The sequence below is a fragment of the Phasianus colchicus genome, chromosome 16 (assembly GCF_987193195.1).
Source record: "Phasianus colchicus chromosome 16, bPhaCol1.hap1.1, whole genome shotgun sequence".
In the NCBI taxonomy this organism is placed as follows: Eukaryota; Metazoa; Chordata; class Aves; order Galliformes; family Phasianidae; genus Phasianus; species Phasianus colchicus.
Window position 1 is genome coordinate 3,547,573 of NC_143451.1, and position 16,593 is coordinate 3,564,165.

General features: G+C 47.4%; 1 protein-coding gene across 8 annotated transcripts in view; it reads right to left on the reverse strand.

The window, feature by feature from the left end:
• Positions 1–1,380: 1,380 nt before the first annotated feature.
• Positions 1,381–16,593, reverse strand: part of DNAAF8 (dynein axonemal assembly factor 8) — an 83,500-nt gene continuing 68,287 nt past the window's right edge. For 7 of the 8 annotated variants that reach the window (XM_031595298.2, XM_031595295.2, XM_031595299.2 and 4 more), the window contains 7 exons: positions 14,491–14,686; positions 10,880–10,974; positions 9,360–9,480; positions 7,297–7,511; positions 5,661–5,746; positions 2,411–2,480; positions 1,381–1,601 (listed from right to left, as the gene is read on the reverse strand). In XM_031595298.2, coding sequence (XP_031451158.2) covers positions 1,524–1,601; positions 2,411–2,480; positions 5,661–5,746; positions 7,297–7,511; positions 9,360–9,480; positions 10,880–10,974; positions 14,491–14,686 — 861 coding nt within the window. In that variant the 3' untranslated portion in view covers positions 1,381–1,523. The remainder of the gene's footprint in view (positions 1,602–2,410; positions 2,481–5,660; positions 5,747–7,296; positions 7,512–9,359; positions 9,481–10,879; positions 10,975–14,490; positions 14,687–16,593) is intronic. The other variant, XM_090151817.1, reaches the window with a different exon arrangement.

The window sequence follows — 16,593 nt, forward strand, 5'->3', positions numbered from 1 at the left end:
GACATCAGCTCTGTGGGAATATATAGGATGGAAGGAGACGAGGTGAGAGCTCTGCTTCCCCACACCCAGTGCAGGGTGGGGAGGGGACACGGCCCTGCAGGACCCGAAGGAGTTAACATCGAGTGCCACCTCCTGTATGTTATCTCCTCCATTGAGGCAGCTCCATGCTGGCAGCAGAACAATGCCAAATTCTGATGAGCTCTGGTTTTCCAGCTAGAGGGGAGGCACGGGAGGGTGGGGAATTAATGCTATTCTGCATAATTTTTAATCTAAATTCCATTTCTTTTCTTTTCTTTCTCTAGGAAGCAAACAATCTAGGGGGTTTTGTACTCAATTCCTTGCTTTCATAAGCTAAATGGATTGTTTGCAAGTAGGAGCCAGCTGCAAAGCTGGCAATCTCCAATCGGATCTGCCTTTCTCCTCATTCCAGCCATCCTTAATTCACTCCTCAGCTCCGAGGAGGGATCCTGGTGACCCTGGGGCAGTGTGCAGGAAGGATGGCTCAGCTGCAGCTGTGTGGGCCCTGCAGCTCTCCAGAGAATAGTGGGGTGCTCAGGAATGGCTGCTGAGCTCATTATGGGATGCCGGCATTTCGGAAATACTGGAGGATGATGTTTTCCCTGCTCTGTGCACGGAGGGCTGGTTCATCATGCCAAGACTAATTAGCTGGGCGTTAAAATAAGGAGTGAGGATGCTCCCAAAGCACCCGGTGCTGCCCCATTTCTGTGGTGGTGCCCGGGGCACGGGGCAGTTTCACGACTGGGAAACTGAGGCACAGCTCCCACTGTGTTTGCAGATGGGGGTTCACCTCAGCATCCTTTTAATTCTCATTTGTTTCAAAGCTGTGTGTGGCTCGCAGGCACAACAGAAGCGCGCTGGAGTGCAGCAAGATGACCTACTTACTGAGCTGCAGGAGCAGCACAGGCCTTGGGTCACGGCGGCTCCTGGGACCCCAAGGGATGGGGACAGCTGGCACACAGATCCCAGAGCTTCTCTGCAGGGGATGCACAGCCCCAGCAGGCAGCCCAGGAAGCTGGGTGGGCACAGGGCCGGCAGCAGGGCCAGCTTCCAGCCTCCTTCAATGGCCCTGCCTGGTATGCTCAGCTCCCAGGGGAGCCAACCTCCCTCCTTCTATCTGCATGCCATTTACTGGGGTTCTGTCTTCAGTTCAAAGGCCACGGTAGCATCAGAACATGGAATCTCGATATGCTCGAGAGTGAGACAGCAGAGAACCTCTGCCCCTGTGGTTACCTCCTGATTTTTAACCCAATCTGATGAATCCTCCATGAACACAAGCAGATCGTGAATGCGTTCCATTAGGAATCACGCTACAGGTTCAGGATTTGTTCCTGGGCACTGATCCTTCACCACGCTCATTCATCTAACAGGATGCTTCAGAATTTATTATAATGACAAACAGGTGCTGGTGCTCCTGGAGGCTGGAAGCAGCTTTGTGCCCTCCTGCACAGATACCCCCTGCAATATCACTGGCCCACTGGCTACCTGGGGGCTGTGACCAGCAGCTAGCAGCTCTGGGATTCAATACGGCAAGTGCTGTCAGATGTCAGGGAGTCAAAAAGACAACAGAGCAGCTCTTCAGCCTGAGGAGACAAGAAGGAAAAGAAGGAAGAGGAGAGCTGTGAATTTTGTGCGTTGCAAAGAAACTCCCTGCAGATCCCTTCCCACCCAAGCTGTTCTGTGATTCCTCCATGGGGTGTTACCTCCTCTCTCCTGCCCCTCTAATGGTGGTAGGTTCCACCCCACGACCCCAAGCTGCATGCAGGGAGAAGCTCTGCCCAGGCACAGCTGTCAACACTGAAACAGCCTCCATCTGAAAATCTGAATTCTCATCTTATTTCCTATTCCCATTCCCTGGGAGTCAGTATGAAGTTCCTTTTCTCTCCCACGGCGTGGCTCCACCACTGAACACCACTCAGACTGTGAGGATTTGCAATCTGTGTTCACTTAACCCTCTGAACTTTGCCCGATATCATGGTGTTGCTCATTAGCTGTAACCTGGAAAGCCTGGCTGACATTTCATAAACTCGTTAGCAAGAGATCAGAGGATCAAACACAGTTTCTAAGGACACCTTTGGAGGTACAGCCATTCCCAGGTGCACAGATCTGGCTCTGTGATTTCCAAACCCACTGTGGACCTGGGAGCAAAAGGGTCCTTTGAAGAGAACCCAGGGCTCAGTGCTGTGCTTCCTGCAGCCCCAGGGAGAAGCCCTGCAGCCCTGCACTGCCCCAGGAACGCCTCAGTCTGAGCTCTGCCCTGCTGCCAGCTGTGCTTCTCCAGGGCCACACAACCCAACTGACATTTTCTTTTAAAATCCAACCCCTCTGGATAAGCTTCATTCACCACGGGGACACAAAAAGGTCCATCTATTCCATAACCATCCCTACTTGCCTGTTTCTCATTTTGGGGATATAGGAGATGCTGCGCCATGTCCAGCACCGACTGCTTCTGCCAACGCACGCTGGGGGTAAAGACAAAGGGAAGGCAGAGTTATTTTGCCATCTAAGCTGTTGGAAACTGCTGATGACCCAGCTTTAGGCAGGGCTACGCTCAGTGCCAGCAGCTCTGGCCGTGTGCATCTGTTACTGAACTTCTTTACACGGCTAAATCCTGGGTTTTACAAAGCTTTGTATAAATGGATTTGGATTCTTAAAATATAAGCCTCCAAACAAACAGTAATGACCCGTTGCATAATGGGGTTTGTGGGGCAGTGGGAATACACACATATCCAGATATGCCAGGTCTGTACAAGGGCCTTTTTCTCACCAAAGACCACCAATGTGTTTCCCCAGGCACTGCAGGCTTCTCGTGATGCCCCTCACAGCAGGGCAGGCTGCACTGCTCACGTTGTGCTTTGGTCCCCCTCAAATCGCACGAGTTGAGCACAAGACATATTAGAGACATCTCAAGGCAAGACTCAAAGCTCAAAATTGCTTTCTTAGCCAATCCTATACACGGGCAGAGCCTTCAGCTCCTGGAAGTGCTTCCAGCTCCCTGCCCCCACACCCAGCACTGCACTCAGCAACAGTTTTCCCTCCAGTGGTTTCCATCAGCCCCAGGATTTCACATCCTGCACGTTCCTCCTTTGATTTCTAAACCTCCTTTCCCTCCAAAGCCTCCCAGAGATGAGCCTCCTATAGGGATAACATCGCTCCCTGCTAACAGCAATTAACGCTTGGTAAGAACGTTTCATCAGACAGCACAACATCCAGCTAAGTTCCTTTGCACTCGGAGCTGCCTCTGATTGCCTGCACTCCGATTTTCTTCCCCTGCAGCCAGGATTTGGGTGTGCTTCAGCCCAGCATTGCTGATGGAGCTCAGCACAACGTAAGCCAGCTGAATTCCTGGGGACCCTACACAACGCAGGTGGGTCCCAGCAATCTTACCAGCACCTGGAAGTGCTTTATGAGAGCTCAGATAACAACAAAGGAGTAATTTCTACTGTGGTCACTATAAAATAGCATCTCTTATTAAGGCGACTACATGCGGTTTGCCACGCACACCAAGCAGAGCCTTTCTCCAAGTTGTTGCTTTGAGCCTGCTTGTAAATTCTTCCCTCTGCCACCCTGCAGCTAGGAAATCTGGCTTTAAAAACAAGTTACGACAGGGGAAATTCAAATGCTTTCTAATGGAGACCTAGGCAACTGAGTGCTGGCAGAACTAGAAAGGCAACTCTCGCATCTGTTTTCCTTGTCTGTAGGTAGGATTGTGTCACTTCCTCCCCCAGGATCTGCCCTGGTCCCACTGTTCCAAGGCTGTGGTTCCCTTCCCCTCACCTCTCCCTAACACCTGACTCCACTGCCCTGCCAGTTGCCCTTGGCATCCTCCTGCACCTCTTTCTGGCTTTGACTCCTTGCAGTCAACCAAGCTCACAGACTGCTTTTGTGCCCCCACCCGCCTAAGTTCTGTCCCCTCCTGTGTTCCTCCTGCACTTTGGTGCAGACAGAATCCCTTCACAGACACCCAGGGAAAGGACAGAGTGCACAGGGTGGGTGCTGCTGCTGCTGCTGAACACCACCAGGCAGTCATGAGGGCCTGCAGCTGCCCTTAAGGGATCTGCTCTGCACATCCTCTGAGTGTCCCGTTCACGTGCCGCAGACAGAGCTGGCACAGCAAAGCTCTAGCAGGCTCAGAACAAGCTGCTGCACCAGCCAAGCCTGCTTTGTTCCTTCAGCACCTGATTCCTTCTCATCACAGCCCTCCTCTGCCATCACATCCCCACGGATGGCCGCATCTCTCCCCACGGCACAGTGCCTGAGTGATGTGGCTCAGCTGTGAACCAGTTCCCAGGACACAGAAAACAACCTCCCACACCGCAGTGCTTCAGAGCCCAGGCAGGTATTGGGATCCCGGGCCGCAGCAGTGATACAGATATGTGGTGATGTATTCAGTGCAGGAGAGGTCACGTGGCTCCTGCTGATGGAGGCATAAGTGCAATTAACCTCAGATGTTACTCTGAAATGTTTATAAACTAGGCAGTGAAGATGCCTTAGCATCAAGTGTCCTTATGAGACACTGGTTCAGGCTTGCAGAGACATTTGCAAAGTTGACTTTAAGCAGTCTGATGGCTCACAGTAGAGCACAGGCATTGCTGGCTGGAGCTGATCTAGCCAAGGATCTGTGCCTCTCCAACCTCCCAGCACCCCACTGCCCCTCCCTTCCACCAGCACCATCCAGAACAAAGACTATTTTTGTAGAGCTGGTTCCAAATGGTTGCAGCAGGACTGATGGCAGAGCAGCTCCTGCCCTGTGGGAGCACCTCCAGGATGCACACACACAACAACAGGCCAAGGTAAACCTAGAGGAGGCAGAAGTGCTGTGCTGCAGGTCACACCCAGACTCCCATAGCAAAACAAAGAGGTGAGGGATGCTGTGCTGACTCCTGGGCCAATGACATCCCTTTCCCAGAACCCCCTCAGCAGTATCTCTGGGGCTCCTGACAGCTCTCTTCTTTCCTAAATACCACCCCTCGAGCATGGAAACTTTCCCTCTGGGAGGCAGTGGGTTAATTGGCCTGATAATCAGCCTGTTTCACTAATCAGTCCCTGTAGAGGAGTTCTGTTTGTTTTATCAGGTTCATAAATCCAGCGTTTCTGGTGATTTATTTACGAGGCTGATTTCTGATTTTGCTTTCTGGCGTTTATTTTAAGCAATTTTTTTTTTTTTTTTTCTTCATAGCAAACAGAATCTGCTAAGATATTTCTCCTAGGAATTGTATTGATTCAGCAGGTCTATTCCCAACGTGAGCCCTTATCTCAGAGAACTCCCTGTATTTTGGAACCAAGGCTGCCAAGCCTTACAGACACTCTGAGCCCTTAACAAAGCACACAACTCACTAGTTAGCATCCTGAGCTTGACTTCAGCCTAAGGTACGCTCTAACACGTCAGTACGTTGAAAACAACACGGCTTAAAAGAATCATAGAATCATTAAGGCTGGAAAGAGAACTAAGAGCACTTAGTCCAACCATCCCTCGTGCCTTCCTTTGGAGGAACACGTTGCTTTTGAGTGGCACTGAACACTGTGGGAGTCCAAACCACAAGTGAGCAGTCAGCTGTCCTGGTTTGGATCACACGCCCTCTGGTAGAGAAATGAGGCAGTGGTGAAAAAGTGCTGTTAAAGTGTTATTGTTCCTCACTTACCTGTCCAGCAGGGAGTCGAAGCCAACGAGCGCGTTGTGTCGCTCTGCTGCTACCACCAGGCACAAACCATCCATTAAGAGGGAGCACTGAGAGAGGGAAGAGCACAGCCTTGGTTTGCTTTCTGCTTAGATAAGGCTGTAAGCCTCACTGATGAGCTGCTGACAGCAGAGAGAACTGCTGTGCGAGGGGAGGAAGGAGAGCAGCAGAGGCTCACGCTGGAGGAGTATCACGTCTGAACTGTCGGTTCAGCCGTTCCTATGGCATACTGTTATTCCTGCTCTCTCCTCTCAGAGTGAAAATAAGCTGGGTCTTGGGTGTGTTATTCACTCACTAATTCTGCTGGAAGCAGGAATACGGACATAACTGCAAACGCCTGAGACGCTACGCAGCAGAAACACTTCTCACTTGGAGGAGCCCATCGCCCTTCTGGCAAGGGAAAGCAAATGCTGTAAACGTTTGCCTTTGGCTCAGCAGTGCCAGTCCCTTGTGGATGCACGCCAGCTCTGCCCACAGTCATTCATCTCTGACAGGAGGACGTGTTTGCACGGCCAGGGGAGCAGGGCCACGCTGCCCTCTCCTTCCCACACACCCCTTGGCTCCGTCCTTCCTAGAGAGATGTGCACAGGGATGGCATCCTCGGGGGAACTGCAGGGGGAAGAAAGTAGTGCTCAGACTAATTGGATGCTGGATGTAATTGCTATTCTGTACAGATGTACTTCAAAGGGATGCTGTCAGTTTTAAAAAAATCACAACCTGAAAAGATCTTACCTGCTTTATTATAGGTTGCACCTAAGACACTCATAAGTACTGATGGGCTGGAAACAGAAATGTTTTTATTTTTTCACTGGATCTGCTGCATGCATGCCTCTGACAGCCCTTTGTTGATTGCTACTGCCAGTATAAGTAGCTCCCCCCCGTTGATTACTGTCTGCTCCTGACAATGTTTTCTTGTACATTCCCACTTACTGCTTTGCTCTAGCAAGGTTCCTGGAACGGTGGGTTTATCCTATACCAAGCACAGAGAGAAAAACAGCTCCGGGGCGATGCTGCACTGCTGTAAAGCAAAGTATTGGCTCACCCCAGAAGCAGACCTTGTGCTTACACCCCGTGAGCACTTGCCTAAACCCCATGCTGGACTGCAGCGCGAGTTGTCATCACCAGCGGAACGAGAGATGAAATTAAATCTCTGCCCAGAACTCCAGGGCACCGTCCAAAAAGTGGAAGGGTTATTTAGCATTGTAGAGGAGGATTAATGGAGTGTGATTACAGAAAAGGAAATAGAAACTGTATTTATCTGGAAGAACAAGACAAGATACAACAGCAGAACATACATAACAGCAGCAACCGTGCACTGTGAGGTGAATGGGATAAAATGCCTAAAGGGGATGTAGCATTCACAGTGAGGTTGTGTTTGCCCATCTCGATGTCAAGTTTAGGTGTCTGTGAGTTAATGGAGATATAGGAACACAAAAGCAGGGAGAAGCTGGCAAGGCACACTGCCCAAATTACTTACTAGTGCAAAAGAGATCAGATTGCAGCGCTGTGCTAAAGCTGGTTTACTCCCAGCTTGAACAGCACTGCACCAAATGGCTCTTCATCCACGGGGAAAGAAGCAAAGTTAATCCAGACTCCATACCTTTGCTGCCACACCGCGCCTGGCTCTGCTCAGTATCTCTGAGATGCAATGAGCCTGTGGTGCATCCAGCACAGTGAGGCGCACTCCAGTCACCGTGAAACCTTTGCCAATAAGCTGATCGAGCAGTTCAACGTAAGGTGGGTCTGAACCCCAGAGGATTATCGCCGGCAGGATGAGGCAAGTGGTTTGGCAGAGGTTACTGAGCACTGGCTGATCTGATGGGAAAAGATCAAAACACAACAGATGCTTTCTATCAACCCCCTTCAACTGCTAACCCTCCCTGCCACAAACACGTAAGCAGAAGATCAGAGGCACTCTGGCACTGTGATGTCATTTGGGATGTTTGCAGATATGACTGCTCATCCCAAACTGTCCAACTGCTGTGTGTGTATCAGGAGATCACAAGGCAGCAGGAGTGACCCCATTCCAGGAGTCAGGCAAGGACAGCTGTTGGTTTGCTACAGGAGATGCTATTCCACTTACTTTCTCCCAAGCAAAGAAATTTGTTAATCCAGCTGCTTTCATAATCCAAAATGTAATTCTCGGTAACATACATAAGATCTAATGCACTTCATATTTTCCCCACGATAAATCTGTCTGTCCGTTAGGCTTTGCGATCATTATTTGCCAAAAGGAGACGTTTCCTCGTGTGCAAGAGCTACCTCTAGCGTCCAAGAGGAGGCCACCAAGTGAATGATGTGAATGATGCGTCTGGCTTGCTGGCAGCACTCACTGTATTGTGCCTGACAGCCCAGGGATCACGTGTGCTTGCTTTTCCAGGACAGTAGCTCTTTGAAAAACATTTTCTGAGACACAAACACATCAGGGCTGTACGCTGGTTTCCTTTTCACTCTGCTCAGAAATCTTCAAAGCAAAGAGATTCTCACGAAGCAGGAAATTGAGGCCACATACTTGGAGATTTGCTTCCCAGACTGAGCCACACAGAACCTGCAGAATGCTCCTGCTATTTCCACAATGAGCTCTGCAGTGTTATTATTACTCTTGTTTCAGGGTTCATACAGTGGCTTGGGAATGGCAGAAATGTTGCAAGATAAGACCTCAGCCCAGCCAACAGCTTAATCTTAAACCTTCACACAGCCAACCTCTGATGTATCAGTGTGCAGCACAAGAAAAGGAGGAGATATGGCCCTACTCACGTGGAGTATGTGTAGGGCATAGCCCAAAGCCAACAGATGGCAATGGAAAAAACCTACTGATAATTCCTCCTTCAGAGGACCCAATTCCAAACATTTCTGCTCCCAGTAAATACCACAGGGATACTTTACCTGGTCACCACTTTGGTATAAAGTGGTTGGGATCAGCCCACAGGATCCCAACCTGGAAACATCTATGTAAGAGTTACATCTCCTGGCATAAAAGGCAGAGCATCACAGCCTGCATTGCATTCACACCTATCAAATACAATCAGCAGAAAAGAACCAGAGAAACTACAAACACCTGAGGGAACTCACAGGCCTGCTGCTTAAGTTCTGACTTGAAAACAAACTCAGACCAGCAGTAACTGGAAGTTCTTTTGAGCTGGCAGACATCCAGCAGCTAGTGGGAACCCAACGAGATCTCAGCCCCGTTCCCAAGAGATGGATGCCCACGCTGCCAAAAGCACTCCCTGCACAAACTGCTGCTTATCTACACCCAGAACAAAAGGTCTCCCTGTCTCTCATCACTGCTGTGCCTTGGTCTCTCCCAAGCTTTGAATGGACATGCAAACCACCGTGGCAAAGCTGGTGCTGAAACACACAGTAAAAATTCAGCTGTTGCCTATGTTATCTGTGCTGACAGCACTTTTTGTTCTGCTGGTGACAAGATCAACACTTCTCATCAGCCCTATGTTTAAACCCATAAGAGAAGTGGTGACAGAAAGGCCCGGCAGGCAAAGAGTTAACTGGCTGGACTCCACTGGAGCCGTTCTTTGTAGCTCAGAGTTGTCGCTCCCTTCTGAAAGGACATCGATACCAAATCTTGCTGCCACCAGATGGTTTGTCTTGCCATCCAATTAATCAATAACAGCCTCAATCTATAACAAGAGTTATGCACTTCCTTACCAAGATCGCGTGGTTGCCCAGAGCCCAGTAAATCGAGCTGCCCTCCTGTTCCACGTTTTAGGATTTTGCGCTGCTTGTTGATTTCCACCCTGACTACGGGGTCACATTTCAGGTTATAGATCTGCAGGAAGGAAGGGAAGGGGAGGGAGAGAGAGGCAAATCACGTGAGCACTGTTACCTAACCAGGAAGGATAGCACTTCTCAAGTATTGATTCAGGCAAGCTGTGAAGGTTTTGTTGGTGTTGTTGTGCTCCTGTAATTACCAGCCTAGAAAACACCTGGTTGTCTGGAGATAAAAGAACATTTTGCATGCATTCTTTCTTATTGGGACTTAATTAAGTATAGCATCTTGCTAGCCTTTAAAGCTCTTGCATCCAGACTTTTTTCTCCATTCCCAGCTCTTCGAGGCCAGAGATCACAGACCCCAAGTGTACAACATCTTTACCCAGTGCCTAAGTAGTGTGTAGCAGCTCCCTTCTGCCATGGAACAAACTGTCACATCCATGCATCCCAGCACGGTGCAGTCCTGATGTTCTGGACTGAGTCACAGAGGAAGGACATCCACATCGTGGAGCTCTTCAAAGGGGGGCCTGCTACTTGATCCCATCCCTCTGTTGGGCAAAACTCAGCATTCAGACTCTCTGATTTTGAGAAGCCGATCAGAGGGGTCAGCTAGTGATTAGCTAGTACAAAACTAGCTGAAAAGGAAAGACTTACCGTTTCATTTTAGCCATTAGGGTACTTCAAATCAGAGATAGCACCTGTGTGAAGGGCCAGATGAGCAGAGCTGGCTGTACAAGTGCTGCTGGGCTTCTCAGCACTACCAACAGTACAGGAGGCAAGAATCTGAGGCTTTATGCCTTCAACTGTAATCAGGGGAAGACGTGGGCATCCAGCAGCAAACTGTGCCTGTGACTTATAGCAAGGAGTGTCCTATTTGAAACAGCCCTGTCTTCACAATGTTGTGAATTGGTACCTCTGTTGGCAGGGTATGTGGGCCAGCACCCTTCTCACACCATGGGGCAGCACTCCATGCCAGGAGCACATGTGCACACATGCACTCACTGGGATGCATTCAGCAGCCAGAGAGTTCTTTTATTAGCTGCCTCACTTCATCTCGATTGCTGAACATGTGAAAGGCTGGTAACAATCAGCCTCTGGGTCAGCAATCATGGGTGATGTTGGTACTGTTCCCCATGACCTGCTTCCAAAGTGATATTGGCTCAGTGTAGGAACTTGGCTTCTAAAGCAACAGCCCTCAGCCTTCCTGAATTTATGGCACAGGTCACTGAACAAAACACATCTGAAAAAGCACTTTTCCTCTGAGACTGTCTGGGTCAATACAAAGTCCCTGCACATCGTGGCAGGGACATCCAGAGGAGAAGGAAATCTCAGCAGCCAGTGAAACACAGCAAGAAAGCATTATCTGAAGTGTAAGAGGAAGGAAATGGAGGGCTAGCAGGACCAAAGCCATTGCTCTGACACAGCAGGAGACCCTTCAGAAAAGGGCAGAATCCTACCTGTTCCTCCTGCAATGCCTGACACTCGGTGCAGCACAGACCTTCTGGGAAAAACTGCTTCATATCCCGCACAGATATGTGGTAGGATGTGGAGCCTGAGAGATAAATACAATGAGAAGATTCTTTCAGGGCATGAATTAAACATTCTCTGGACTCACGCTCATCTTCCTGAGAGACTGATGGCGTGCAACTTACTGAAGTAATTGCTTTAAAGGCCAGTTGTTCTGTATAGTAATAGCAACCATTTAAAGCCATTATATTTAGAATAATTCCATTGCACTTTTGGTATTTTGATTCTGCTCCATTATCACTCAGCTTGTCCTCCACACAAATAAGGCTCCCTCTATTTCCTAACAGTGTAGTCGAGGAAAATCACATTAAGGAGCCTGTAAACACCAGCCCCTGTTCTTCCCATGCTTTTGGATCCTGTCAGGTGGAACAGAGCTACAAGTTATAGAAACCAGCTGTACTTCATAAGAATAATGTAAGCAGCTACTATGTTGGTGACTCCTGTACAACAGAGCAAAAGAAACAAGATTAGTATGAGACATTCCTGACAGCAATATATTGCACCGTTCACCTGTAGTCCTGAGAAGTAGATTGAGACTGGAAGGGGTACGAAGAATGAATGTGAAGGTCAGAGAAGGAGTGGGGAATCATCTGAAGAATCAGAACTAAAGACCTCAGCTTGTTTAACCCAACGTAACACAAAGCTAAGAAAGAATACATCGAGGTGAAGAGGTCAGAGAAGGAAAAAAAGGAAAAACTACTTAAAGTACATGCACTGGCACAAGAGCAAACAGATACAATCTGTGTATGGCTGCATTTAGAATTGAAAATGTCTGAAAATTTCCAGCTGGGTTCTTCAACAGCCAACCCAAATTCAGGTGAATGCTTATGAGAAGAAACAGATTAACTGAACTCACTGACTTTCAGGTCCCTCCAGCCTGGCAGCTGAATATTTCCCCATAAAGTTAGAGTGTTAGAAACCACTACTCAGGAGGATTTGAGATTTGTGAGTGGAAAACATTTGAGAAGGAAAAGCTTTTTCCAAATAACTGGAGTTCAGATAGACAGTCAGTGTGCTGGCATGGATCCACACTCCTGGGATGCAAATACACAAAAGGCAAATATATTCTGAAATATTGTCACTTCTGCAAACTACACATTAAAAAAATATATATATATATTGTGCCTTACAACTCCTAGAGCACTCAGCCCTGTGTGGGCATCCATAATTCTACGTATCACATAGCCACAGTGCTTAACACAGTAGTTTACAGCCCTGCGATTGTATATGTCACTGATGTATAAGTCATGCTGTGTTCTTTATGGACCTCTGTGTCAAACCTTCCCTGTTTAAATCATTGGTGCCATTACAAAGGGGACACAAATGTTCCCAATGCTACTCTTAGCAACATTTTACTGTTACTTTTCTCGAGGTGTAATACTGTATAAGATGCTCTTCGGGCTCAAGAAAAAGCACTGCGCAGTGATTTCGTAACGCATTGGAGAGATGGAAGGAATGCAGGGTTATCCCTACAGCTGAGTCTCAGAATATTAGAACTGCTTTACTTGGTTTGGCTGTTATCACCAGAGCTGGCCTTCATCCTACCAGATCTCCTCTAGTCCCAATACAGCTAGAGTTTGCTGCACTTCAGCTCAATGCCACCGGCTAGAAACCTCCCTCAGCTGGAGCAAAACCAAAGAAACATGGCACTCCTTGTTAGGAAAGAAGTTCTCCCACTGTCCCCCAAATGACCACTTGTGCACTGATGACGTTTCCTGCTTAACTTGGACACAAACGTTTCTTCCTTTTTGGAGGACAAACTCCAGGAGATGCGAGGCGTTAAGGGTCTTTAAGGACAGGCTCCTGCTTGACACAGCAGCTGGATCAGATTCATCAGTTTGAGTTGCTGTGTACATAAGCTACAGCTGCAACCATTTTCCTTGAATGTGTGCAATTAAGGCTTTGTGAGCCATCCGCATGGCTGGGATGCTAATGCACAATCTGCTCTCAGCAGGCAGGTGGTGGCCAACCAGCTCAGCTCTCTGCCCAGCCCAGTCTTGGAAGGAAGCAGGGATCTGAAGGGAATCCCTAAGAAAACAACTGAGGCCTTCCTTAACACAGCTCTCTGTAACCCCCGAGCTGAGTTTCTGATTCTGAGATTCAGCTTCCCTTGCTGATATAAACTAATCTTTAAAAGAATTATGCTAGGGAAGCTCCAGGTGTTGTGTGGGTATATTAAGTTGGGGTATATATTACCCATAACTGATGAGTTCTCATTCTCAAGGCAACCCAGGAAGACAATCCATTAATCTTAAGAGCAAAAGAAGCAGGGGTATAGTGGAAAAGTACTGACTGAGAAGCCTTGAGCATCTCTTGTGTAGGTAGACCCTGCCCTTCTGTCACTCCCACAAATGAGAACCTATGAGTAATTGTGGTGGGAGATCTCTCTCAGTTTAGTCTTGGTCCTAAGGATTATGATTGTATCTGACAAAAAGTAATTCCACATCAAGGAGTTGATTCTCTTCCCAAAACTACATGTGGTGGATACTTCATTATGAATTCTCCTCGGAAGACCACGATATGGACAAAAAGAGGGAGTGCAGTACAGAATGCAATAGAAAGCACCAATTAATCCAATGGATCTTGACAGAGAAGTTCTTCTGGAAACTGAAAGCATCCAGTCTCTGCTAGCTCAACTGTTTTTATGGGAATTATTGATTGCATTATTTTTATACTCCTTTAAGTACATACAACACAATCAGCACAATATTGAGAAAAACAAACTACTACTGAGCTGTCAATTAATAATGCTTAATTCCTTATGAATTTTTGAATGACATCCTTCCCTCCTCTTTATCGAAACAGCCCAGATCCCCTACTATGATATCCTTGGTTCTCCACAGCAGTCCTTCTCATTCTCCCATCCCTCACCTGTACTCTCAGCTGTTTCCCATTCCAATCATGGCAACATCCCAGTTCCCTCCACCCGCTGCTGGTGGATGAATTGTGGCTGGTTCAGCATTGAGGATGCTGCCTAGCTGGCATGCCTCTGCTGACGTGCCAGCTGGCAAGAGCCTCTCAGAATGGAAAAGAGCTGAGTTTACCTGCTTTCCTCAGTGGGAGTAATTTTTGATCACCTCTCCCTACCCAGCCATCAGTGTTTTGAGACATTGCAGGAACTTGGTATCCTGGAGTCTTTTATCCCTCTGTAAAAGATGGCTAGCGAGTTATATAGTTATCAGGAAGAGAGTCAGAAGCATACAGACAGATGGGTTCTTGGGGATAAGTACAAAATAACCAAACTAAAATCACAAAATGACCAAGCAGGGAAGAAATTAAAAGAAATCTGTTCCGATGGATGACAGATCTGGGGCCGTTCTGAGAAGATAACTTTTTGATATATCTTCTGGGAGAATATTTCATATTTCTGAGATGTACTCAGATCAGCCACCAAAAAAACAATCAAAACTTTCTAGGGAAAAATGGTCACTACTGCCTGCCAAGGCTGGATCTGTGCTGACAGTGCAGGAGGGGAACAGTACATTATGTTTTTACCATTAGCTTATCTGAGCCTTCAGACTTTTCTTAAACAGAAACCTACCATAAAATCCATTTTGGACAGTGCTGATGCCATACTGAGCCCTCCAGAAGCATGGATTCAGTGCTTGGGCTACTTTAGGGTCCTCTGGTCCCAGAATGTCCATCAACTTCTTCACAGCATTTGGTCTCTGAAGACACAGCACGAGAGAAGTGCCTGAGGTAAGGTAGGTACAGTGAGCTTCTAGAACAGCAGGATCCTGAAAAGAAATAGAGAGGGAACAGATTACAATAAATGCTGTAGAGGAGGAAACAAAATCCTGTTTCTAAGAGGAAAAGCAGCCTTGTGCTGTGACTTGTTCTGCCCATCTGGAACACAGATACCAGAGATGGAGCTGCCATTTGTCCTTACCCACTACAAATGCATTGTCACTCTGAAGCTCAGTGCCCACTGCTGAACCACTGATGTGAGAGATGCCCTTTTCACAGCACCTTCAGTGTGACATACGGATAGGAAAGTGACAACAGAAATACCATCGTGGTCATACATATGTTCTATGATAAGGAACCACATTTAATTCTTCTGCTTATGTAAGAAGACAAATAGCAGAACTTTTCTTTTTCAGTTCCATGAAAAAAGTGCCCCCCCCTACCCTAACACACAGTGCTGTGAGTCTGGGTGGCAGAATTTCATACACTAGATGGGATCAGTGCTACTGGAATAGTGAGCTTTAAGCAAGGATGCTCAGGACAGGACGCTGGACTGGAGCTGAAAGAAAGCAGCTCAACTCCTAGCTCTCCCACTGGTGTAATGTGTGCTCCATGACAAATTTCTCTACCATTTTTTTCTTTTACAAACATTGCCAGTTCACCCTGAGCAAAGAGATTCCTCACATAGCTATGCAGGTCGCAGGATCCTGACATCTTTAATTCAGGATGAGTGTTGATAACCACTAGCACTCGCTGCACTAGTGACAAGAGAGTGATTTGCTGGCCAGAGATGGACATAATGAATGAGAAGTCTTAAGAAAGACAGCAAGAGCCCAGGGCAGAAGGTGACTAAGGAGCAAAGCAGCCCAGGACCCTGCTATTCTCATTAAACAAAGCCTTACAGAGCCAGGTTCTTTGCAGATGTTTCCATTAAGAGTGAGGTCCACAGCAGCTGTAGGCTCTTTCAGAGCCTTTCATCATAAAGAAGTGGCAGAAGCACCCAGGTCTGCCTCCCTGCCCTCCAAGTGACCAAGTGCAGCAATGCCAGCAATCAGAGCATCTCAGCCAGCACTGTGCATACATACAACAGCATCTGCAGCTTGCTGGCTAAACCAAGCTGTGGTTATTTACTTTTATAGACATTTCTGAAGAAATTAAAAGCTGGAGGAAGAACTCTTGCTTGATTCAGCTGAATCGCATCATTCATTTCCCCAAAGGTTTTCATTGCTCTCTTTTTTAATCTTTTCAAAGCACCAGAGAATGGCAGTTCTCAAGATAAAACATTTCCAAAAGAAAATCCCATCCTTTCATTCAAAAATATGAAAATAAAACACTTTAAGGCATCTTTTGTTTTTCTATCCTATGAAGCCATTCACTGACTTTGACCCAAATCTTCTCTCACTCACATTCCCCCTAAACTGCCTTTTTGTAAGTAGGCTATAAAGGAAAGATCACTGGCTCAATCCCAATCTTCTTCTCTGTATTTGGAAATGCAAAATGATCTGAGATGCCCCGTTCTTAAGCTGGTTAGTGAGATAAGGGGTCTGATACAATTTGTGATATTTGTGAGATCCCAGCCCATGGCAACACAAGACAAAGGAGAGCAGGGACAGCTGTGCTGGAGGAACACAGAGGGAAGTTTCAGAGCTGTGCTGTGATTGGAGCTCAGACAGTGACATCCACAGCATGCTGCAAATGTGTGACATTAATTCGGTGCTATATAACAGTAAGTAAGCCTTTAGGCTTGGAAAATTTGGATAGTTTAAAATATATGCACATAATCCACTTTTCTAAGATGTCATCAGGACTTCTCGTTGGGAGATGCAGAACGCTGATGACATCTCCATGCAAACTTCCCAAAGCTCCACATACAGCATTTCCACATTCATCAAACTCCATGTCACACATCTGCAAAAGGAAACGTTCAGAGGTGGTTTCTGTTAAACAGAATGCAACA